The sequence below is a fragment of the Habropoda laboriosa genome, unplaced genomic scaffold (assembly GCF_001263275.1).
Source record: "Habropoda laboriosa isolate 0110345459 unplaced genomic scaffold, ASM126327v1 scaffold9, whole genome shotgun sequence".
In the NCBI taxonomy this organism is placed as follows: Eukaryota; Metazoa; Arthropoda; class Insecta; order Hymenoptera; family Apidae; genus Habropoda; species Habropoda laboriosa.
The window spans coordinates 2508425-2534114 of record NW_017100191.1 but is presented as its reverse complement, the minus strand read 5'-3'; the positions used below and the strand labels follow the sequence as shown (position 1 = coordinate 2534114).

Here is a 25690-nt window from a genome sequence, read left to right as displayed (position 1 = left end):
TTTAGTGCACTGTTATCTTCCTCTGAAAAGGCTAAGGGAAGCTTACTGTTTCAAGGATACATAAACAGAGAAGAGCATTTGTTAATCTCATTTGTGACACAAAATGTTTCTCCTTCTAAAAAGTCCATATTATCATTTTCATGCCCTTAATAAGAAATGAAATCAAACAATTATCCGGTGAAAAAAGATGGATTCCACTGGTACATGAATAACTACTTTTCATAAAAATTTTGGCTCTGTACATTAGCCAAAATCCCCTCCCATAAAACCGTACTAGCATTTTGTCGTTTTAATGAGAAGTGAAATCATGAGAATCAATACGAAATCTTTGATCTTATTCGTTAATTTTTTTTTTTTGTTCTACTAAAAGGTTGTACCAACATTCTGTCACACATTTTCCTGAATTTCAGTCTGTAAATTATCTCCAACAAAAACATTTACACAGCGAAGTGAAATTACCATTGACTGAAACTCCGGAAAGTGTACATTGTGCAAGATAAATTTGAGGAAACGAGGAAGTAATTGCTGATACGTGTTTCCATGCGTGTCAGACACGGTGTGGAACATCTGGCAACGGATTAGCAACGATTCCTTTTCGCCTCCCGCTTTGCCACTGTCCTCTCCTAATGACTCGTACCAAGTCCCTGGGGAAGGAACGTGTTCAGGCTGAAAGGGTGTCAGACCTGGTCTGAAAAGAAGCTCCCCTTCCCCTTCTCCCCCTGGAATGAGGCTTTTCAGAGAGTAGAATGTACTGGCGGGCAATTTTCCAAAGGACACTGCGCCTCCTGCGCTGGAGAGAGGAACGTTTGACGTGGATTTACAGTAACGACTATCGGGTCACATATATTTGGAGGAGACAGTACAGTGGAGTTTCTGGGGAAAAAGAAAGATGGAGGAACTTGTAACTCTAGTTCTTAGTGATAACTTTGCCTCTGGTGGGACTTTGTTGTATACCATGAAATGTTTAAAATTCTTTAGTCAGCTCTTATTGATGCGCTATGCATGTGAAAAGTATGAAAATACTTTGTCTTTGTTAGAATTTTTCATGAAAATTTGGCTAACTTTCAAACTGTACTTTAGAATATTGAATTTAAGCATTAAGAAGAACTAACGACGCGTCTTTGTCGAGTGAGATTTAATCAGAGGTCCATGCAGGCAATAATTTAGTCACCGTTTCCCTTTGCAGAATAATTCCTTAAGAAAGTGACTAACAAAAACTGGTTCAACCATAGTTTCACCATATTTCATGTAGTTTTAATCCTGACAAGACTTTCAGATACACCAATTAACAATCAATATCTATCAATCGAGGTCTAACTAGAATGTATACATACAATAATTTGCAATTGTAACTATTTTTCCCCTGGTACAATACCTACCTCAAGAATCTGACCTGATAAAAACTATTTGTAACAAGTTTTTTCATACTCTATGCAATATTTATCGAATCTTTACGGTTTATACGTTCCAGAAAGACATATTTTAACACTTTTGTAAGATACGAACGAACGAGAACTACTTCAAACACGTTTCTTTATACACTATGCAATATTAATTGAATTCTTATGGTTTCCATGATCCTGGAAGGCAGAAATTCGGCAGACATTCCTCTTCAATGGAATTATCGCTCCTTCACACGCCACGGTGCCTCTCTATTTCCCCCGGCGCACGGTGAAACGAGCTGCAGGTTCAGCGGTACGTGTCCTCGAATTAATAAAGATGATCATGCTAATCAGTAGAACGTGGCGCGTCTGAAAGATCCGCGAGGCCGAGTGTATCGTTTCAGCGTGGCGCAGCCAGTGTGGAGCCGTGTAATTAAACGGGTTCGTTGAACCTGCGCCGAGTTTGCTGAATGCGAGCTATTCGTTTTCACCTCCTCTGGACTCTTTCGACACTATCACTGTTTTTAGTGTCCTAACCTAGCCTAACTTAACCATGAAGCGACAAGTCAGAAACAGAGATACTTTAAGTTTCAATTCAAAATGGTAATTTTCTTTTTTTGCTACCAAAAAATGTTTGGTATGACTGAAAAGATGATCGATAGATCTAGATAAACTGCGATCCAGTTTTTAAACTTGGTGGGTGTTCACACTTGAAAAGATTACAATTTTCAGTGTTTTCAGACATGAATGTTATTCAGACTGATTTTAGAGTTTGTTAATAGTGTCAGAAAGTTAGGACAGAAGCTTAGACTTCTTACTGTGGATCTTTAGTTTCTTGAAGATGATCGATCCAAGCTTTCTCTTCGTAACATTACAGATATTTAGGAAGTGAAAATTAAGATACAAATTTATTCATTCTTTAATATTGTATATCCTTGACATAGGTATAAAAAATAAGTTTTGTCTTACTTACAATTCGTTCTTTTGAGACACCCTGTATCAAAGCTATATTAACCACAATTTTCCCCCCCATTTACTGTTACACTTTTCTTCGAGCCAACACCAATGCAAAAAGACAAAGAAAAAAAAAATGAAAAGAAAAAAAAACAAATACCAGTCAGTCTGTGCTCTCAGTCCGACACGAGTTGAACGTTTCCAAGGAATCACTGGTTCAGGCCTACGTCCTAGATCAGCTGGCACGACGTTCCGTCTGAATGCTGGGCTAACTCCGGTCGATACTGGTTCGAGGGGAGAGTCTTCAAGGAGACCTCCTCGAGAGGCGAATAATTGCCTGCTGGTCGACAGGAACGAAACCGGAAGAAAGGAGAAGATGGAGGAGTGCTTTTTCCTGAAAAACCTCCATAGACGCTTTTTTCCCTGGTTGGAGCTTGGATTAAAGCTTCTACCAACCAGGCTGAAATTCCGAGAATCCTTCGATTGTCACGTCCCTGCTGTCAGAGTGGCGCCATTTCCTCCAACCTCCGCTTGGAGATTATACAAATTTTAGGAATGCAGGCTGAGGATCCTCTGTTTCTTGGAAAAAAGAAGACACGTCGTACTCCATGGTTTTTTGGGGAGGAGAAACGTGTCTTTGGTGTTCAGGAAAGTGGGTTGGATGAAAATAGGCAAGGAAGAAGGAATTAGGAGAATTGAATTGCTTTTTAGAGCACTGACATTTCGTGGGAAAATTTTGCCATAAATGGACATTGCGAATTGCATGCTTAAACGAATGGTGGAAATTTCTCGTCAAAGATATGATCATATGGTAACTACAGCGTAATACAATGTTTCACTACAATGCAGTTACTATACAATAATATCATTATATTAAAGTATAGAACGATGTACTATATTATATAAAAATAATGTAGTAGCAGCACGCTATAGTACAGTTGAGCAATGTCATTGTAATCATATACTGTAGTATAGTAGCATAAATAAGAAAAACTGCCGTTGTAATAGTTCGACAAAAATATCATTGCAATGATGTGGTACTATAGTACCAAATCACGATATCTTGACTATAGTAATGAAGCTACTATATTATTATAAAGGCAAGAATTTTCTAATTACTGCCACAGCAATAATGCTATCAACAATTCCAATTCGTAGCAACTATAGTTAAAGTGAATTACCATTCTCAATAATATTTATCCATTAGTATATAATCCTTCTTACATTACACTAACCGTTACAATACTATAAGTGGTCAGTCGTTTTCTCAGCAATCACATAAAACGAATTGTAGGTCTTTCACTTTTACTTCAACTGATCGTTACTATAGTTGCAGAACTGCCATCGATGAAAACTGTCTGTCGTTACGACTGAAACGAAGAAACGGAACGAATGATTTCGCGGTGAACGTAGAAAATTCAGGAAGACAATCATCAACGACCGTCCCACGATTAAACCTAGACTCAGAGAGGGAGAGGGAGAGAGAGGGATGCTGAAAGAAAGATGGAGGGACAGGGAGAGGGAGACAGAAGCCTTTATGAAGCGCACTTTACATTCCTGCGTTGTTTTACGACGAAACGGAACGACACGAGCGCCGGTGCTGTAGGTTTTACTTCGCACACTTAGAACGGAGACGGGTGACCGGTAAAAAACGGGAGAGAATTACAATGTTCCACGCGCGTGGAGCTTTTCACGCGGAGGATGTTCCGCTTGAGCGTTTGACGCGAAAAAAGAAAATGGCGCGGGCAGAGAACATGTCGAACAAATAGTAACAGCGTTACTTGTGGAATTGTAACTGTAGTTCACGCGTTCGAAACCGGCGTTAGCTGTTCTCCTTAAGTTTTATGGTATAACTTCTTCTTTTTCTTTTTTGCAAATGATCAGAAGTAATTCTACGAATACTGAGGATTGTTCGATAAAATTTTAAATAACACAAAACCATTAAATTGAACAATATTTATTCTGCGTCATAGGGTGACTGAAATGTTGGATGTCTAAGAAATTAAGTAACGTCGAAATAACGACCACATTTGATAAAAATTTGTCCATCTATTTCTATGTTTATTTTTCAGAAAAAACGAAAATATGCAGGGTGACTCAAAAGTAGAATGTTTAACTATAATCTAACTCGTACATTTATTACTAAAAATTGGCCGACGTTGTCAATTGTGTCAACCGTGTGTCAATTGTTGACACTTACTGATACGATTTTTAAATTTTATGTTATACATCGTTAAAAATTAAGTACTTAAAGAATGTGCATATATGACGCATTGGAACGTGTTAATGAAAGTTATATCTAATAGAAATTATTCCAACCGCCGTAATCTCCACTTTCCATTGATGGTAAAAACTTGAAACGTCTTTCTGTTATGGATATTAACATGACGGCCATTTTGGCAGCTAACCCCAACGCCCCTCGCACGAGGAACATTTCATTTTCTTTAACTCACCGTGAAATCAACGGAGGGAGGATTTATCAATTCAAAGCGGCGAGTAAATGTAGCACACGAGTGAAATTCACGTAATGTGGAAGTCATTAACCGAGGAAGCAAGGCTGGGATTTTTCGAACTGACAAACGCTGGAAGTCGCGATTCACCGTGAGGAAAAACGACCACGTCTGCTAGCTAGGAAAGAGAATGAAGAAAAATAAACAGAATGACAGGGCGAAACCGGGGCAAGAAAAGTGTGAAATGAAATGGGAAGATGGAATTTAAAGGTGAGAAGAAATTCCAAAACGTAGACGAATTTTTTTTTTTAATTCCCTTAACGAGAAAAAAAAAGAAGAAGAAGAAATGGAAGATTTGTGAATGTATGAGAAAGATGTTGGAAGAGTCTACGATGTCAAAACAGTAATTCAGAATCTGAAAGTGGCCAAGGAGAAAGGTCTTCCAAGGAACATCACCCAAACGTTACACGCCGATTTCGATGAAACTTTTATATGTTGTGGAACTTGAAAAAATATTTGACACGTATTTTTTTTTATGTGCGAATATCCACTCTGAAGAAGTGAAAACAGACCTTAAATTTGGGGTTGAAAAAGTTATTTTCACAAATATCTCGGAAACTATTAGTCGTAGGTAAAAAATTCGAAATGCAAATTTTGCTGTTTTAGAAGGCCACTAATATGGCGTAAGCAGATTTTTGAAAAATTTGTTTATTTAAAAAATTTTAAAAATTAACATTATTTTGCAAATTTTTTTTATAAAATGTTGGACTGTATTTATCAAATTTCACATATGATTTCACTGCTTTTGATTATTACCAAACATGATTAAAACAAATTGCTAAGAAATTACATTAAATACCGGTACACATTATCCGTCGAATGTAAAAGGAGAGCCACCGTTTGGTTGCCAATTGTTTATCACATAGAGTCGGTCTACCTCCACGTAAAAAAAATGTAGGGTCGATTCCACAAGTGTCAGTAAAATGTAGGGTCGATTCGCCAAGGGTCAGTAAAATGTAGGCTCGATTCCAGTAGTGACAGTACAAGTGTTACTGTATTTTGTCCAGTTTGGTGGAGAATATCGTTTAAATGCAATGGAAGTTTACCTGTGTCTTTCTGAATTTCAAAAATTCAGGCAGAATTGTAAACATTATACTGTCTTGCAACGTAAATTTAAGTAAATTATGTTGAACTGCACAGAAAAAACAAACGGACGCAGCATAACGTGTAGTTATAATTGCTATGACATGTAAATAGAACGATAAATCTAGTGTAAATGTAGAAAACGTATAATATAATTTATTTCATGGTATTGTAACAAGCAAACGTTGAATAAATTCCTAATTCGTATTAAAAAAATTATTTAACACAATAATTTCAGCTTTATTATGATTATCTTTTTCGATTCTAGAATATAAGAAAATTTGAATAAAATACGCGACGAGAATTGGGGAGAAGCATAAGTTAAACGCGTAAAAATATTCAATAATAAACGAACTAGGGATGAAGCTATTATTTCAATACGCGATGCACTGACTCTAGTATTTACTAAAATTCAAAAATTCTCGTATAAATTCCGAAAATAGATTATTAATTACGGTAAACTACTGAGACGGTTTAATTTAGGGTGGGCATAGTGCACTCGTTCCAAATCAGCTCACAATATACAATAATAAATCAACTAACTACTTAACATGCAATTCGTGCAAATTCGTTGGATGGTAAATTATTAGTAAACAAAATTCAATATCAGAGAAAATATATGAAAAATTTCAAATTAATTTCAATTGCTGGAAGAAAAGTAACGAAAAGGCAACCTCTCAAAGTCATTTCAATATCCTATTCGACAAGTCTGAAGAACAACGATGACTAAAATTCAAATGTTTATTTCCCTAAACCTTCAAAATAATTTCGAAATATTTTATTCGAAGCGGAGTATTCCAAGTCAGTATCGATAATTGAAGAAATTATTTGATTGTATTTAAAAGAACCGAAAGGAGAATATTTAAAGTCTGATATTAAATGTCTAGCAAGTACCAGTAATTGGTAAAATGATTTATATTTGTTTTAAAACGAAAATTTCTAATGGGTATTAGTTCAAATGAATTGTTATTCAGTCTATTGTATTGAAATTCTAATTGATTCTAATGTATACAAGTGTTACAAGAAGGCTGAGTGTGTACAGGGTGGACATAGGCTAGCTAGTAGCCCCCGACCACTCTATGAACTTTAACGTCTATACTCGAAAGTGTATCGTCAACACTAACACGTTACCCAGATTATCCAAAAATTGAAGAAGTTACTTTTAAAATTGAACATTCTACGGTGTTTCGAGAGATTTGATAATCATAGTCGAACCTTAAACGAACGTTCAAACGAAGAAAATTTTCCAAAAATCATTTCGTACGTTATTAATCGATAAAACAAAAATTCATTGTTGAAAAATAAATATTTCCTGAAAATCTTCATCTTCCATACAAGATTCAAGATTTTCCCTAATTAAGAGTAATTTCAAAAGATTATCTGTATAAGCTATTATTTCAATACGCGATGCACTGACTCTAGTATTTACTAAAATTCAAAAATTCTCGTATAAATTCCGAAAATAGATTATTAATTACGGTAAACTACTGAGACGGTTTAATTAAGGGTGGGCATGGTGCTGCTTTAGTTTGAAATGATTTATAAACACATAATTAACAGAGGAAAAACCGTGAAACGGCAAAACGTCTACATTCTAATTGTTATAACATGTAAACAGAACTTTAAATTTATGGTAACCAGAAAAAATATATAATACAATTTATTTCACGGTATTGCAACAAATAAACGTTGAATCAATATTTAATTCGTATAAAAACAATTATTTAACGTAATAATTTTACCTTCACTATGGCTATTTTAAATCTACGACCACAGGTCAACCTGATTTCTAATCCTTACGAACTTTAAATTCAGTCTAAACTGAGAAAATATATAATACAATTTATTTCACGGCATTGCAACAAATAAACGTTGAATAAATATTTAATTCGTATAAAAACAATTATTTAACGTAACAATTTTACCTTCACTATGGCTATTTTAAATTTACGACCAAGGGTCAACCTGATTCCTAATCCTTACGAACTTTAAATTCAGTCTAAACTGAGAAAATATATAATACAATTTATTTCACGGTATTGCAACAAACAAACGTTGAATAGATTCTTAATTCGTATAGAAACATTTATTTAAAATAATAATTTCACCTTCACTATGGCTATTTTAAATTTACGACCAAGGGTCAACCTGATTTTTAATCCTCCGAACTTGATTTCACAACGAGAAAGTAATAAGATCGTTGAAACGTACTTATTTGTCAAAGAAACTTGCAAAAATGTATAAATAATAATATGTAATGTTTTAACAAATTTTTGGAAGTATAAATTAATAATAAAATTGTGAAAATTAATAAATTATACGTTATTATAACATTAATAGAATTATGACTAAACCGAAGTTCGAAGTCGAGTATTTAAAGTCTGATATTACGTGCCTAGCGAGTGCCGGTAATTGTTAAAATTTGTTTAATAATTAGTAATAGAAATTCTAATTGATTCTAATGTATACAAGTGTTACAAGAAGGCTGAGTGTGTACAGGGTGGACATAGACTAGCTAGTAGCCCCCGACCACTCTATTCACATCTCAGAACCTTCAGGTCAAAATACGCCGCGAAGTGTCTAGGGCCCAGTATAAAGGGTAAATGATTTCGCGGGACATCGGCGGGTCCTTATATACCTGCGGTACCCTCTCCCCAAAGTCATTAGCAAAATCGTCGGTTAGGTCAGGCGGGAAATTTTCGCGGGAGATTTTCGCGGGAGATTTCCGATATCGTAACACGGTATAATTTATCAATTTTCACAATTTTATTAAAAATTTATACTTCCGACAATTTGTTATAACATTGCATATAACAATTTATACGTTTTTACAATATTCTTCAATGGAAACATAGGTTTTAGCGTTCTCGTTACTTACTCGTGGTTAAATTAATTTCGTAGGGATTAAAAATCAGGTTGACCTATTTGACAAGAAGTAGCAGTAAAGGAAGATTAAATAAGAAATGCAATTCTGTGACAAATTTTTCCCAAACAGTGTTTTTAATATGTTACACAATAAAAAGTTACATTACGTGGTAAGATACTGTATCTCATCTTATATATTTTACTTTTCAAACATTTGTATCAGGCTTTTCTGCGATTTTTCAATTGCATTACGCATTGTTGCAATAATTTCTATCGTTACATTTAATTCTAATTGTTTAGCAGCTTTTCTGCTGCTATCGACCCTACATTTTACTGACACTTGTGGAATCGACCCTACATTTTTTTTTTTTTTTTTACCTGGAGGTAGGCCGCCTCTATGTGATAAACAATTGGCAACCAAACGGTGGCTCGTTAAAGCGATATATTATGAAATTAAATTAATCACTCAATAAGTATTAACATTAGATTGTTTCCTATATGGCCATGGTGGTCATCAGTGACTGGAGTGCCTCAAATGTTTAGAATAATTAAAATAAAATAAATGTTGTCAACTAAAAATTTTGAACGTCATGGCTAGCTAGACATTATTTTCAATTGAAAAAAAAAAAATTATAAAGCCTAATTACTATAATCTTATGCTTAAAATGTATTTTCTTGTAGCCGCCTGACAGCAACCTGTAAATCTGGCGTGACAGTGAGCGTGTTAATAAGTAAATGTTGTTCAAATTATGTCGTGTTTTATGTCATTTTCATCAGAAAAATCTCATCAACATGTTAAGAAAAATTTCGGGATAAAAAAACGTAAAATTAAAAAAGTTGATATTTAAATCGCTTGGTTGCCTCGACTCACGTTTCATGCTTATCTTTTATTCGCTGTCCTGGTCTACGTTCGGCAAACAACAAAGGCGGGCGCAAAGGCTCGACTCTACGAGTGTCAGGTTTAGCTTCCTTGCGGTCTGACACTTGTGGAGAATATACTGTATTTGTGAAAATAACTTTTTCAACCCCAAATTTAAGGGCTGTTTTCACCTCTTCGGAGTGGATATTCGCACATAAAAAAAAATACATGTCAAATATTTTTTCAAGTTCTACAACATATAAATGTTTCATGGAAATCGGCGTGTAACGTTTGGTTGATGTCCCTTGTTAGTACATGAAAATGAGGAAAAAATGTTTCGAAAGTGGTAAAAACAATTTTCGAATCATCTGAGATAAGGCACGAAGTCTGAGGGTGGATGAGTATGATATTTTGAGTGTCTAGGAGTGAAAAGAAAAAACTTCTAAGAGTCTGAGACAACTGGAAGATTCCAGGGAAATTGTTAGTAAAAATTACAATAGAATAAAAATGGTACACTTAAGAAAGCATCAAAATGGCGTTCTAAAAAAGGTAAAATTGCTGAGGGTAAAAAATAAGCTCCCAGACATTGCCCTTAACTACAAAAATCTCAAACAAACTTAACCAATCCCATTTTCAAACTTCTAGAACCTTTATTTATCTCTCTGAGATTCTGAAAAGAGACCAATAATTCTCAGAAGCTGAGATTATGAAGAAAAACCCTAAGCTACAAAACCCTAAACACCAAAAATCCAAATCCAAATCTAACCTAATCTTTTTCTTCCACCTGAGAGCAATTTTCTCCTCTCAACAGGCGAATTATTCGGGAATTATATACCAAAAAAGACGAAGCACAAAAAACAATATGGCGGTACAAAGATGAGTGTGCGTGTTTGTGTTACTTCACACATGAAAGAAATTACTTCGCGACGAATAATATCCCTGTATCGCTGAATCGAGCACTGACACATTTTACTTTTGAGAATTAAAAGCCGGTTTTCATTAAAAGATCGGCGAAAAACGCACCGGCTGCACGGCGGAAGTAAATCTAAACTTCTGCCGCTTTCAATTACCGCGTCTCGTGGAAGAATTAAGACCGAAAACACTGCGAGTTGGAATGGAGCAGAATTAACGATTCAAAATGAACGCCATTGCTTTTTATTCAAACTGGCAACGACAAATGGCGGCGGCAATACGGCTTCGATTTTTCATTCTGCGTATATATTGTTCGTTGCTAAGTTTAGAGTGAAAATTAGTGCAGTACCTTTTCATTTTGTGTTCGTACAGTATTTCTGTTTTTTTCTCTCTCTTCTGGTTTTGAGAATGGAAAAAGTTGTCGATTTAAGTTAAGATAGCGCTGTTTTTTTGAATAATTGAAATTGTCGATGTATAAGTGATATTGCAATATATAACAACTATCAGTTTTAACGATATTAGAATGAAAATTGACAATTTGACCAATATTAGCAGGATGATACAGAAGTATAGGTACAATAAGTACCAGTTCTAGAAACATCGTAACATGAATATTAAAATTCGACTAATGTTGACAGAACAGTGTTACGATGTGCACGAACTATGTATCCTACAAACATTGTAACAAAATTTAGACCAATCCAGTATTACCTACAATCCATCCTAAAAACATTCTAAATATAATAAAAATCTGAACAAGATTAAAATCCGTCCTAACAATATTCTAAATAAAAATTGAAATATGGACAAGATTAAAATCCATCCCAAAAACATTCCTATTTAGTATTAACTGCTTGTCCTCAACACATCGCAAAAGAAAGATTAAATCTTCGAATGCTAATTCACCACCATTACTCATCTTAGAAACACATATGAATTATCTATTCTCAAAGAATTACAACAAAAATCCAAATATTGCAAAAATTAATCCGCAAGTTCTGTCTATCCTAAAAACATTCCTAATCTAGAACGATTCACTGTACGAACCAGGTTAAAGCACGGAGAGCTCGTTCCAACGCCTCTGCTCTAATTGAGAGCCGCTACAAAAGCTGATTTTCTCGTTTCACGATCGCAATCCCCACGGGTGCGTCCCTTTCGTTCGCACGCGTAACGGTGCTGCCACCGATAGATAGCCAGCCTGTCTCCGCAGGGTTTCCTTTTTGTCCATCGCGTGAAATCGAGCCGCGCATTGCAATTAACACAGTCGACGAATTTACAAACGACGATCATTTAGAACCATTCGTCGCCTTCTACAAATAGCTCGAACGTGGTCGTCATATGTTGCAACACTGTCCTGCTAACATTGGCCACAATTTTAAATCCACCTTCCAATGTTTCTGGAACGGATAATAATTGTCATGCATCACATGACACTGTTCCACTAACATTGACCACAATCTTAAATCTTTCTTCCGATGTTTTTGGAACTGACCAATTGTGACATATTCGAATACCTTCCTATAAACATCGGTCATACGTAATTTTTAGACTATTCTTACCGATATTTAAACCTACAGAAGTATTTATGTCGAGTGCTGTTGAACAAGAAGCATCGACGACAAGTGAAATATCGCTTCCTTGCAAAAACACCTTAAAACTTCGGTTATTGAGCGTTACGTGACGGAAATACGAACGAATTCTCGTCTCTCCAAGCGAGAACTGAACGCATCTCCGAGGAATGTGGGAACAATTTACACGTTCAGGACGTATTGAGCGAACGTCATGCGATAAAAATTCATCATGGCGGTCTCGTCGGCCATTTGCATGAATTCTGTACACCTTAGGAAAATCAAATAGCGTTCTTCTTCTTGTCTCAAACCTCGCAAAGTATGACCATCTATAGTAATAAACGATTTATAAATCTACAATTATAAAACAATAAGTACTAAAAGATATAGTGCTGCGTTGTAAATTAATATCGAATACCTTGAGTAACAAATCATTGAATTTAACGTAACATGAATAATTATTATTCAAATTTGCAATACAAGTAACTGAGAATATAAATAAAAAGTATATAATAAACATTGTAACCGACAATTTTTTTCATTTAATCTGATACAAACAAGTATTGCATCCAAAGTAAACATTAAACTTAACCTCAAAACAGCAAAAAAAAAATAAAGAAAAAAGAATACAGTTCTACGTTAACTATTGATCAAGAAATAATGCAATCTGAACAAATTTCAGGCAATTAATTAACAATTTGAGCGACCATGAGAAAACAGGAAGAATAGCACTTGCACACGTAGTGCAACATGTTTCGACTTTTCTCAACCGGTGTTGCCTTTTGAGGCAAGGGGGCGACGTGTTTGAAATCGATCTTTTTATTACCAGTGGTTGGCTGCCGCTGCATCAAATTGCACCGTTCTGCACCCCTCCACCCCCCCAATTGCACCAGCCCTGACTCTCCCTATTCTCTGCGGGAGATGCATATAGTTGCTTCTTCTCTTCCCCCTCCCAGTTTGCGACGCAACGTCCCTCTGCCGCAGTTTACATCACGCGCGACTTGCGATTGACCTCTTAACCATCAGCCTTTTATAAATCGCAATTTCTGCCCTTAGTATTTCCTTACTTCTCTGGAAAATAAAGGTCTTTTTCTTGGCTCTTTGTGAAGGATTCTTTTGTTGGATTTATTATGTTGGTAATACCGAGATATTTAACTTTCACCAAGACACACTTTTTGCCTTCCATAATTGTTTATATGAGAGAAAAGAAAACAAAAGGAAATATTGATCACTTGGGTTGTTAAGTTAGGTTATGTTGCACTTCGAATTTCTCAATTCGTTTTCTTTTTTTCATCAAGGGATGTTTTTCACCCTCTTGATTTATTTAAATTGAAAAAGAAAGAAATAACGATCCCTTGGTTTGTTAGGTTAGGATATGATGCAGCTCAAATTTCTTAATTCCAATTTCTACTATTACACAAGAAATAATGATAATGCCTAGAGGTTAGATACTCTTTACAAATTCATAATGCTGATTCTTCAATTGCGCGAAAATAAGGACCTCTTGATGTTGGTTCTTCTTGAATGCTTTTCCTTGTTGGATTTATCATCTGGGTAATAGGGAAGTATCAACATGGTGGTCTAGGTTAGGTTGTTTTCCTCGAACAGACATTTTTATTACATATCTTTAATTTACTCATCTCTATCGCATGGCAGGCTTCTATTGTGGTTTTACGTTTCCTCTCCTGGCTTACGTAATTCGCATTCTTTTGTTTCATCTTGCTGATTAATCTACGTCTAAATAATTTCCTTCGTTCTCTTCTTAATTACACGTTCACAATGCTGCATTTTTACGTTTGTACTTTTCCTGAGCTTTTTTCGATTTTTTTTTTTTTTTGTTTTGTTCTGATGAGTTCCTTCCATTTACATTTTCCCTGTTACTCTTTTTCCTTTTAGCTCCCTGCATTATTGCATCTCTTCCTTACTGTAACGTGAATGGACAGATGTGGAATGGTCCATCTCTGGTGACTGAATTTTTCTCTCACAGGATATATGTTTAAAGGGACGTTTAAAATCCTCGTTGCCGTGTAATTAGTCTTTGCACTGTGTAACAGTAAAAGTTCTGTAAGTGGAGTGAGTTTAGAAGTTCGTTGTCGATGAAATTTCATCTGTTCCACCTGGTACATGGCCAAAAAGACATTTGAAGCACTGTTTTATTACAATAAACTTGACTAGTTTCTAAATTTTTCAATATTGATATTGTATACAAAGTAACAGTACACTTTCTAATAAACATGCTTCATTTAACATGAAACATTTAAAAAACTATATATTCTAGTACTATCATTGTAAACAGGTCACCAGTTTAGTTTTGATGAACTTACTTTCATCCCATCCGGTACGTGAACACAAAGATACATAAAACCCTACCTCCTATTGCAACAATTCTGACCACTCTCTAAGCTTTCTAAAGTCGTCACCATGAGCACAGCCCAGACGTTAATTCTCAATGAATTTACTTTTATTCCACTGGGTATATAAAACAGAAAAACCTTTCAAATATCACATGTTATCCTAAATTTAATTATTTTCCTAGAGCTTACCAACATTCACCTAGTAAATGAAACAGTAAAATTTCATTGTTCGTAAAAACGAATCTCATCTCACCCAGTATATATGTAGAAAAACACTCTTAAAACCGTCGATCACATAAAATATACAACTGTTCCCAAAATTGCTGAATGTTGATCCCCACGCAAAAGACACCAAATGCTCATTTTCCATGTGTCGACTTTCGTTCCACCCGGTACATGGGCAAAGACGCTCCGAGTCACTGTTAACCGTGCAATTTATAACTGTACAACGGTGCAGTCTATTAAAACGACAACTGCACGAGCGTCCTTCGGCCCGTCAATCAATTAGAATAGTCAGCAGCCTCTGCACCGCTCGCGCGCGCGCACACACACATACTCCCACTTTTCATTTCCATCTGTCGACCATGATAAACAAAGGCGAGCCAATAATTCTCAGAAAATCGATCAACTCATCCCCTCCACCGGAAAGATTCGTTCATCTCGACGAGGTCCGCATTCGATCCCATACAGATCACCTAATCGTCATTTCAAATGGAAAACTAGTCCAAATAAAAGGCAAGTCGCGATCTCGTTTCTGTATTATCAAGTCTATTGGCAAATCTTGAAAACATAACAAGCGAAAATACACGAAAACTTATCGTTCAAATTCTACGGTTAAACAAATCGTTGATTTTGTTTTCTTCGTATTGGTAAACACGAAACACGCGCGCGCGCGCGTGAGGAGGGGGGAGTGTCCTCCTCTGGTCGATACTTTTATTTCTTTAACGCATTCTCTGAGATTCACCGATGAATTATTACTTGATAAATAATTCAGAGACAGCGCTTCTATTGCTGATTTCGTTATCGATCAACATTTTCAGTTTTAACCTGATAATATGCTATTCTCCTGCGCCTTTCCAGATAAATTATTTATCGCGTATCATGGTCTATCTTTCTCTCCCGTGTAGTCCCTGACTTTTCTGGATCCTTACAGCCTTTTCTTTTTGCGTAAACGGTGAACGATTTTCGATTATTCATCGACGCGGAATTTTCCGAAATTTTTGGAAAATCTTTTCCGAAATATTTCTTCAAATATATACGTATCGATTCACATTCAAGACATGTTTTTGTTTCACTCTAAATTATAATTGATAATGTTCTCATTTAAAAATCCATTGTAAGAGAAAAACCAAACACTGCGTCTTTTATTCGTTAATTTCTTGAAAGGATTGCAGAACCGAGTTTTCCCGTTGGTAAGACTGTAAGTTGGACAAATTTCGTTCCAAAGAGTAGCGCAAATGGCTGGTCAATAATGCAGCGTGAAACGCGAGTCCGGCACAATAATTAACCAGGAATCCCGTTGCCATTTGCGACCGCGGAAATGGCTGAATCCGACCGCCATGGGACCTAACCTAAACCCCATTGAATCCCATGGCTTACCAAACGGTATCGGGACAAATTGCCTGAGACCATAATTGCATGGTTATACTTTGGCAAAATTTAAACGAAACATCGAATAATTTTTTTGAAAAAATAATCCGCCATTTCTTTCGCCATTACGTCAACGCCCACCATTTTAAGACTCATATTTAAGAAATGATGTAATGCAATTTAAAATTGATGATATTTCGTTAAAAGTAGAGGATTACAGGAGTTTATTGAAATCGTGATCCAATGTCACGGAAAGAACAAATCCTGGTCTCAGGACGGCAGACATAATGATAATTGGCTTTGCGGGCATTTATTGTGATATCAGTGTTGATGGAGGTTACCAAGAGGGATTTTCTCTTTGACATTTGATATTTCACAGCCTCAGGTTTCAGAGGTTATGTGATCCAGAAATTGTTCACAGAAGTCCTGGTGAGAATTAAAGAAAAAAATGCTAATTCCGGGACTAAGTTAGATTATTCTAAGAATGTTTAATTAACGATGCGAACTCCGGGAAAATTCTAATTTAGTCGCCGTCAGTGAAGGGCTATAATAGCCCTGAAACACCCACTGCATTATTCCTGCAAGGCAATAAGTTCACCATGTTGATCTATTGATCTCTTCACTCATTTGCAGACTCTGGAGAAAGACATTATTTTTATAACCACCGATCTTTTCCGTAATATTTTAGGTTAGAACAGTACGTTGGAGTCCTGTTTAACTTAAAAGATGTAAAAATTTAACACACCTTGTATATTCAAAAACAATAAGTAAATGTATAATTGAATTCTAAATTGCCACAAAAATTGGCTTCTTCCGCCAATCGTAAAACCGCTGTGCTACATTTTCTTTGCTCGAACAATGATGTGCAATCTTCACAAAAGCTCGTACATACAAGCAGACGATCAACTTATTAATTCACATCCAAGCCCGATTGGAAACCGGCCTTAAAGCCTCTCAGTCACGTTATCCTCGTTTTACCAATACTCGACGATCTTTGAAACACCCTGTACACTTAAAAAGCAACAACCAAGTCGACATTTCACGTTCAAGTCCCATTAGAAACCGCCTTTCAGACCTCACCGGTAAATTATTTATACTTATTTCACTAATAGTCAATGGACGTTTCTTGGAACAACCTCCCTACGAAAAGGGTGGAAAGTTCAAAACAATTTCCCCCTTTTCCAGCGGTAGAACAACGCTCGAGCGAAAAGTAAAACAGAGGACTGGCGTACGTGAATACTTAGAAGGCGCCTTCAAGGCCCCTGTGGCGGCGACGAGCACTGCCGTTTCACTGGCACACATAGCATCTATAACCTGTCCCGCAAGCGTTATCGCGCCTTAATATCGCTAGGCTTATCGGTGGCGGTCGCGGTGCGTGACGCCCGCACGCATCCGCGCGCAACCTGCGCTCCGATTACATAACCCATCATTCAGAAATGCGGCGGCAGTGCACACAAACAGGGTGTTTCGAAAGTAGCCGCTAGTAGCGGCTAGACTGGCAGCAGTCTCGTGAAACCGCGCGTCGAGCGGTTTTATTTTTAGATTGGGCGCGATCCTCGATCGCGGAGGCTTCGGTTGCGTGTATACGGAGGCGGTCATGTGGACGCGGCTTGAAGGATGGAGTGGACCGTCTGAGTGGGAATTGGAGAACATTGAATTAGGATCGAAGGGGGATTTGTTGAAGATAATTTTATCTTCTGCTGGTCTTTGATTAGGTTAGCTCTGAATGGAGGGATTAGAGCTAGTTCTCGTTTTAGGCACTGATTAGATAATCAGGTTATGCAGGATTGTGTAATGGGTAGAAAGTAGGCTCTAATTTTCTGAGACGATTGTGATGGGGATGAAACGGTGGTCTTTGTTTGGTGCTTGGATACAGCCCAGTTTTCATGAGTATCATTCTTTAAGCTGAGTAGTTTAGTTATGTTGATTGTAGTAAGGTGAAAAGTGATCTTTATTTGAATTCTTTCATAATGCATCTTAAGTAAAATAATATGGAGAAGTTAAGCTCGGTTTTCATGTGTTCTTTTAGGGATTTACTGGGGCAATCAGGTGATGTTGGAACTAGTTTATGGAATACAATTTCCATTAGAATTCTTTCACAATGCATTTTAGATAGAATAGTACTAAGAGATTAAAGCAGATTCTCATGTGTATCATTTTTTTATAGATTACATCGATTCCAATAGGTGGAAAGTGATTTCTACTCAATTTAAACAGTATTCTAGTATGGTGAATCTAACTTAAATAAGGTAATGTTTTTAACTTCCACGATTTTCACATTTCATTAATTCTAGAAGGCAAAGTGCGCTCAAAGAGAAGACCTGACACGCTTAAGCTTCTGCTGAACACATGAAATTTCGTAATTTCGAAAGATAACATTTCTACCTGTCAATTTATCTCTCCTCACTTTGTTATTCCATAGAAAAAATAAAACTGTAAAAATTCATCAAATAAGGGCTGACAGTCGTCACGTGAAAACTCACCTCTGGGTGGTGCTGGTGGGGCCCTCTTCGGGGTGTCGTCAGCAGAGGGTGTTCTCTCCCTCATGCTTGCCAGCGGGACCCCTTAGAGCCACCATTTGGTCGAGTTCACGTGCCACGTCCTCCTGAAACATATCAATACATCAAATTTTTACCAATTAATAAATTCCAAATTTTAATCCTCTAATTTTTAATCCCTAATGTTTAAAAAGCTATCGACATTTTTTTTTTTACAAATTTGTTACTTTTGACATATTTCGTCTCCGTGTTGAATGCTATCAACTTTTACGTCGACTCATCGCCATATTGGATCCTTCTAAACGAATAAAGGCGAACTTCGAATGCACTCGATATGCTGCCTGTTCCAATAAGCACGGAAAACGCAGGCAGCAGAATCTGTGCGTCGTGCAACGGGGAAAAAAGTAGCGGAGGGCCTCGTATAATCGAGTAACAGTATCGTGCAGATGATATGAGGCTACGGAGGCACGCTCACAATGATACGTCGACGAGCATCGCGATATGCAAGGCGGCTAGCGCTCGAAGGCCTCTCCTCGTATCATCCAGACCGCGTAGGAACACCGCCAGTGGTTCTCTACCATAATCTAACACCACCATAACATCTTATAACTTTAATCGATATAAACACTGACGTTGAAAAAGATAACATAAAATTTCAGACCTGTAAATTCATAATTCAAATCGAAGTACAGTACGTAGAAAAACAAATTATACCCTTCACCAAAATCACGTGTTAATACTCATATTCCAACAGATTCCGACTGTTCGTCTGAGTAATAGCCATCCGAATAAGAATTAATTAATTTACAATGAATTAACGGATTGAGCTCGTTTTAAACCCTTTTATGAACTGGAATAAGTATGCACTATAATGGAATAAATACTCTTTTTATAAATTCGAAAATTTATTGAATTATTTTTTATTTTTTTGGATGACGACTTTTGGGACACCCGTCGAGTGACCATTTGCCATTAGGCAGCCATTTTTTGCCCGAATAACAGAGATAACGAATTATTATTTGTAGATACCAGTGGATCTTTGAAGAATTGTTTCTGAACGTACGAGGAGATAAGTGTCGTTTGAAGTAGCCAGTTATCGCCAGGGTAATCTGTGCCTTTTCGATAAACGTGTATCCTAGAAATTCGAACAGCGTGTCATACACACCGAATTACTCGGTGTTTAGATAACCCCTGGGTACACGTTGATACACTATCGTGTATCGATCTGGTAATAACCATTAATATGAACATCGAAAGATATATTTTGGCAACAAATGATCGTTACGGCTAACAATATATTTATTCGTGTATTTTCCAGAAGGATAAATTTCAATCCTAAGTCAACGAAACACGCTTCTCTCTCGTTTCCCGGCCCCGAAAGGCGGCGAGCAACGGTAAAACAAAGTACGGCCATTTTTATGTGCCACTATGTACGACTACAACCATAACACCAAAGGGCAGTGGTGCTCAGTCAGAAATTTCCATCGCTATTACCCATTAATCTCCGCGAAACGGTGGACATTTCGTATTATCGGAATGTTGTACGAACAAACAGTGTGACCTGCGGTAGCTTACGTTAATGCCATCGGTAACAGCGGTGGTTTTCAATCGAGACCGTTGGCCATTTTTGTCCATCGACGATTATTATGTGACACTTCGCATAACGGGCATAATAATTGGCAGTGACTGCAACCCGGTTACTACACTTGTCGTTTCTTGAGAACCGTGGAGAGATCTAATATCGAAGGTCAGTGGTTTCCAGTGAAGAGTTGGGAATTATTTCTGTAGATACAATCGTCTGAACGTATAATAGTAAAAGCAATTGTAACAAACGAGGGTAGGGATCTTTGAGAAAAGGATTTTGGGATTGTTTCATGAAAACTAGGCTTAAGGGTAATATAACGGTAAACAGGTAGTATACTAATAAGCCTGTGAATATCTGAATAGAATAAAGAGGAACCGTAGTTAGTCGAAAGTACATAAAACTTTAGAAAAGTGATTTCATGAAAAGGAACCTTAAGGTGCTATTAGAATAAGCGAAGAAAAGAAAAGAGAAGCAATTATTCAGGTAAGTCTATAGATACCTAGATAGAGTATAAAATGGTATCAGGTTTCAAGAATTACATCAGATTCATGAAAATAGAACCTTAAGTTACTATCGCAACAAATTACAAAATATAATCGAACGAAGATCAGAAACGAACCTATAGATACCTAAACAGTACAAAGAAAAACATTACCCCTCGATAAAAACATCCGCTCTTTCTAAATTTCTTTCGTGAAAATATTACCTTAAGGTACCAACACACATACACACTAATGTATAACCGCATTCAAATACTTCAGAAATAAATTAATCGTGAACGACCATTATTACATTCTTTTAATCTTCCTTCGAGAAAACAAGCCCAAGGTGCACCAGAACAATGTGACAAGAGCCTGTAGATCGATACAAGATGACCGACTTTCGTCACAGGAAGATCCCACGTCTTCGAAACGCCACCGAAACCACTAATCGTCTCGGAGGCGCTTTCGATCAGCCAGCAGAAACCCGAGATTCGGTAGGCGTTGGCATAGGCCCTGTGCAGGCCACTTCGAAACGACCCTGGCTCTTCGTGGCTTGGTCCAGAGCCAAGGCAACGTGCACTGCTGCCTCTCTTTCTATCCCCTCTCATCCCCTCCAATACCCCCCTTCACTTCCGCCTACCGAAAGGTCTGCTCGAATCTCACGGAATTAGGAGACTATTTGGACAGGCGCTAGAGCCAGTCTCGATGCTGGCTTCAACAGGTCATAGGGGGTTGGTAACACTGGTGAACTCTGTGACAACGGTAAAACTCCATCGAATGAGATTTTTTAAGGAAATTCAACATGAAATGACCAACCGAGTCATTGGGTACAAAAAAAAAACTAATTCTGAAATTTATATTGCTGGGAAAATCTGGTGATTTTTTTTCTTCTCTTTATGGTAACCGGTGTCTGGTGATTTTTTTTTGTCGTATCAGGCTCGTCGTATGATATAATATGGCGTATATGTGTCAAGTGCAAGTGAATCCAGTGTAACAAGATGAAGCAGGAATCTGAGCGAAGTGTTGTATACCGGGAGTCTCAGAAGTAACGATGAAGTTAAAAGCAAGTAAAGTGAATTAATCGTCACTGAGAAATGGTTAATTTGAATTTGTCGAAATATATAACAATTGTAGAATTATTTCGATGTTAGAAAGTATCACTGAAAGGATAATATATTGTTTCTGATGTTCACAGAAATATGGTTCTTTTATTTTTTTTTTTAAATGAAACAATCCTATAGTTCGTGTTCCTTTCGCGTATCCTTCGAGCGTAGCCAATTAGAAATGAAAAATAAACGTAGCAGTGATTATGATTTCATGAACACCCCGTATAAAGGAAACAAGCTGTCGGGCTACTCGTTGTGCCTGGCTTACCCTCGGAATAGTTTGGTATTTCCAACAGGTGAAAAAGTGGAAATTCTGGTCGGACATCCCTAAATATAGCGGTAGAACGGCCAGAGAACGAAAAAGAAAAACAATCATCGAAGTGTTCTACGAACAGGGACACAAAATGGTGACGTCCATTAAAACCCCATGTTTGGCCATATACGTACTACGAATTTCAAAATAACTGTTATCACACGTACGACACAAAAATTACATTCTAAGGTTACAAATTCTAAAAAAAAAGAGAAGTTCTAACGTTAAATTTTGTGGAATGTAAAATTTCCAAAAATCGTAAGAAATGTTTTCAAAAGAAATTGAAATATTTCCTTTTAGTAGAATGTCATTGATGTTGGTAGTGAAATGAGTATTTCCCAGGTGACCCTGCGCTACCGAATCCGTTTAACATGCTAGCGGAGGTCGAATAAGAGAGGACTGGAGAGGGGAAGTGAGGGGGGAGGGTACGAGTTTAAACGCTGAATCCCTATAAATCAAAGGTTGTCGAGGGTTCTAGTGTTTGCCTGGAATGCTGAAACGCGACATTCCAGCGTGGAAAAGTCTGCACTGCACCACTGTTACTGGAACCATTCCATTTTTCCCCCCACCAACCCGCGTGTTTCGCCTGATTCCGTTTCTTCTTCCTTTTCTTCCTCCTGTTTCGCGGGAGACACGCTTAAGTGGCCGTGATATTGATTGAATGCCTCCATTTTGTACTCACCAGAGACTGGTCATCGCACATACCAATTAAACAAACTGAACGTTTATTTATAGTTTATTCTATGTTAAGGAAAAGAAAACATTTTTGGAAAGATTTGAAATTCACCATCTCTTTTTCTCACCTTACTTTTCATAAAATTGTACTAATGTTGTTGTCATCGTAAGTCAAGAATTCGTTTGATTTGATTTTTCGAAGGGTCTAATGTTTTGCGAATAGTTAGTACGAATTAGTACTAACCCAGGAATATTGCAGAAATCAATTTTTGTAAGAATCCAATGTTATCTAAATATTATCTAGTACAATTAACTGTCACCTTATCTACGTACATAGTACTAAATGAAATTTTACTAATAAAGTATTCCCATACCAACTAAATAGACAATACACTATTTTTAATAATACACTTTTCAAATTATACAAGTGTTTATCATATTTTCAAAAATTTAGCCTATTCCAATTTTTCTTCCTGCCCTAATCCCCACAAAATATTACGTCCAATGTTATTTACACGATTAGTACAAATTACTACTACCCCAACTACATACATAAGGCCATACGAAAATTCGCTGTACAATATAATTCTTCGTTCACGAGGAGAAAAATTACGGTTGATTACAATTTTACAGTTTAATGGGAGAAGCAAAGGATTGATAATTATTATATAGAGTAATGCAATAGTGTAGCAATAAACAAGTAAAATGAGACTTATGAGGTATAGATAGACGGATGCGTTATAGAGGGTTTAAATCAATATAGAACGTTTCTGTATGAATTAAAGAGACAATAAAGCGTTCCAATAGTGTGCTAATCCAGATGACAGAGTTTCCATAGCGTTCAAGAGGGTGAGAGCCACTGTGAACGTACATGACGTCGTGCCGTGTGTGTCATTGGCATCATTGAATAAAACCACCGCTGATAGTTACTTTATACCAAGCTTTATTAGCTGGCTGCGAGGTGATCGTGCCACGTTTTGCAACACCGGCTTATTTAGAGTCCGCGCGTTTAACGCGGTCAGTTTTTGCGCTTCCGGCGGCCAACGCGAAAGCTCACGACCCCAACTTTTTTCTCGACGCCGATGAAAACACACGGTCCTCCCCTCCCTCCATTCGCCTACTATCCGTCCAATTAACATCGTCCCAACGAATTTCTAATTTTCTCTCGCAAAAAAGTTTCACGCATCTGAATTTTCTTAATTTCTTTCTTTTTTTTTTTAATATATTATCAATTTCCTCAACTTGACTTTTTAACACTACCAAAATTTATTTCAGAAATTCAATTTTTCCTTATTCTTTATACTTTCGATTTAACCCTTTGCGATCGGTGCCGCCATAGTGGCGGCATTTCAGTTTTGTTCTAGAAATCGGTGTCGCCGCTATGGCGGCATGATCTTTGTTTTGTCAAGTATCGTACTTTGGAAAATTACAAAAATTAAAACGTTTTATTTTTATGCACTATAACTAGTATGTATTAAACGAAATGTATCAGTTTCAAAATATTCTGTTTTTCAATATCCTTATACATAAAAAAAAAAAAATGTAAATTTGCTCCGACTAGCTGGTAGTCCCACCAGAGAAATGTGCCGATCGCAAAGGGTTAAATTTTTCATATATCATAAAATTGTAGATCTGAACATTTTCATAACATCTATTCTCCGCGTTACAAAATATTCGTCTCAAAAATTTCAATATTTCCAATTATTTTTATATCGTGATTTTTTTATTTTTTGTGGGAATGAAGTAGGCAAGAAAGAGATGTATTAGACGGGGGTTTTTTCTTTCTTTTTTAGAGAAAACTAGATAATATCGAGTGACAAGTGGATCAAGCATAACGTTATTAATTGACCGGTATGCGACTGTTCTTGTCACGTCCCGTGATATTTAACAACTAGAGGCCGTTAATAGACGCTTATCGGCCGCTTTATAATTACAATCATTATCACGGCTGCCAAGTGGCCTGAAGCATTCATAATCGATGACGAACGACGCGTTAATTGATGTTAATCGATCCTCGATGGACTACTCCACGGAGTCTTTCACCATCGCATATCGATTGTGAACAAGGAAATCGATATTTATAGCATCTTAGGCGACTCCATTCTTAGGAATAACCTCAAAAAATTACAGAAAACAAATCTGAACCCTGAAATGCAGAATTTCTTGAATCGCCAATTATCAACAATACAATTCAACAATATCTTCGGACACAAATCTCGCTACTTCATCGCTCGAAAAAAGAAATATGTACTAACATCTCGGCGAATTATCCTGCAAAACGCGTATTTCGAAAACTTTTTAATCCTCAAAGTCACTGTCGAAGAAAAATTAAAACACGCGACCATGTTTTACTCTAACATTACGCTACTTAGTGAAAAGTCCCTCTCAGGATGAGCGATTTTTTTTAAGCCCCGTTTCCAGTGCTTCACAAATCGGGAACAAATTGTAGGTTACAGTTGATACACAACATTCGAAGAATATCACGGTATTTTTCTCACTTTCACAAGAGAGACAGACATAACGTACACTACCGGCCAAAAGATTGGAATCACTTGCCGATTTCTATCAAAATCAAATATACCGGTAAACTTCGGAATGATCCATCGTTAATATATCAGATGTTAACAAGTTGAATTATACTTTAAGAGATTTCAGCATTTTCTTATGTCCATAATACTATTATATAATTCATACACTCAGTTTAAGGCAACGCTCGGAATGAACTTTTCTACTGCCGGGAAAGATACTCTTTCGGTTTTCGCCTTATATAGGAATTCGCGATTCTTTTGTTTACCAATAAGCGTCGAATGTTACAATATTAGATTCCAATTAGCTGGTCCGGGGGCCGAGAAAATGTATAATTCGGACATTTGTTATACATCGTCACCATTCTTGTGAACGAAGGCGTTGAAACGTGATCAGCAGCTAAAATTTTACATTAATACTTTAAAATG

At 36.8% G+C, this 25690-nt stretch overlaps 1 protein-coding gene across 1 annotated transcript in view; it reads right to left on the bottom strand.

Annotated features, from left to right (window-relative positions):
- Window positions 1–25690, bottom strand: part of LOC108570112 — a 93776-nt gene that overhangs the window by 38393 nt on the left and 29693 nt on the right. The window contains exon 2 of the mRNA XM_017931906.1: window positions 18561–18682. Coding sequence (XP_017787395.1) covers window positions 18561–18624 — 64 coding nt within the window. The 5' untranslated portion in view covers window positions 18625–18682. The remainder of the gene's footprint in view (window positions 1–18560; window positions 18683–25690) is intronic.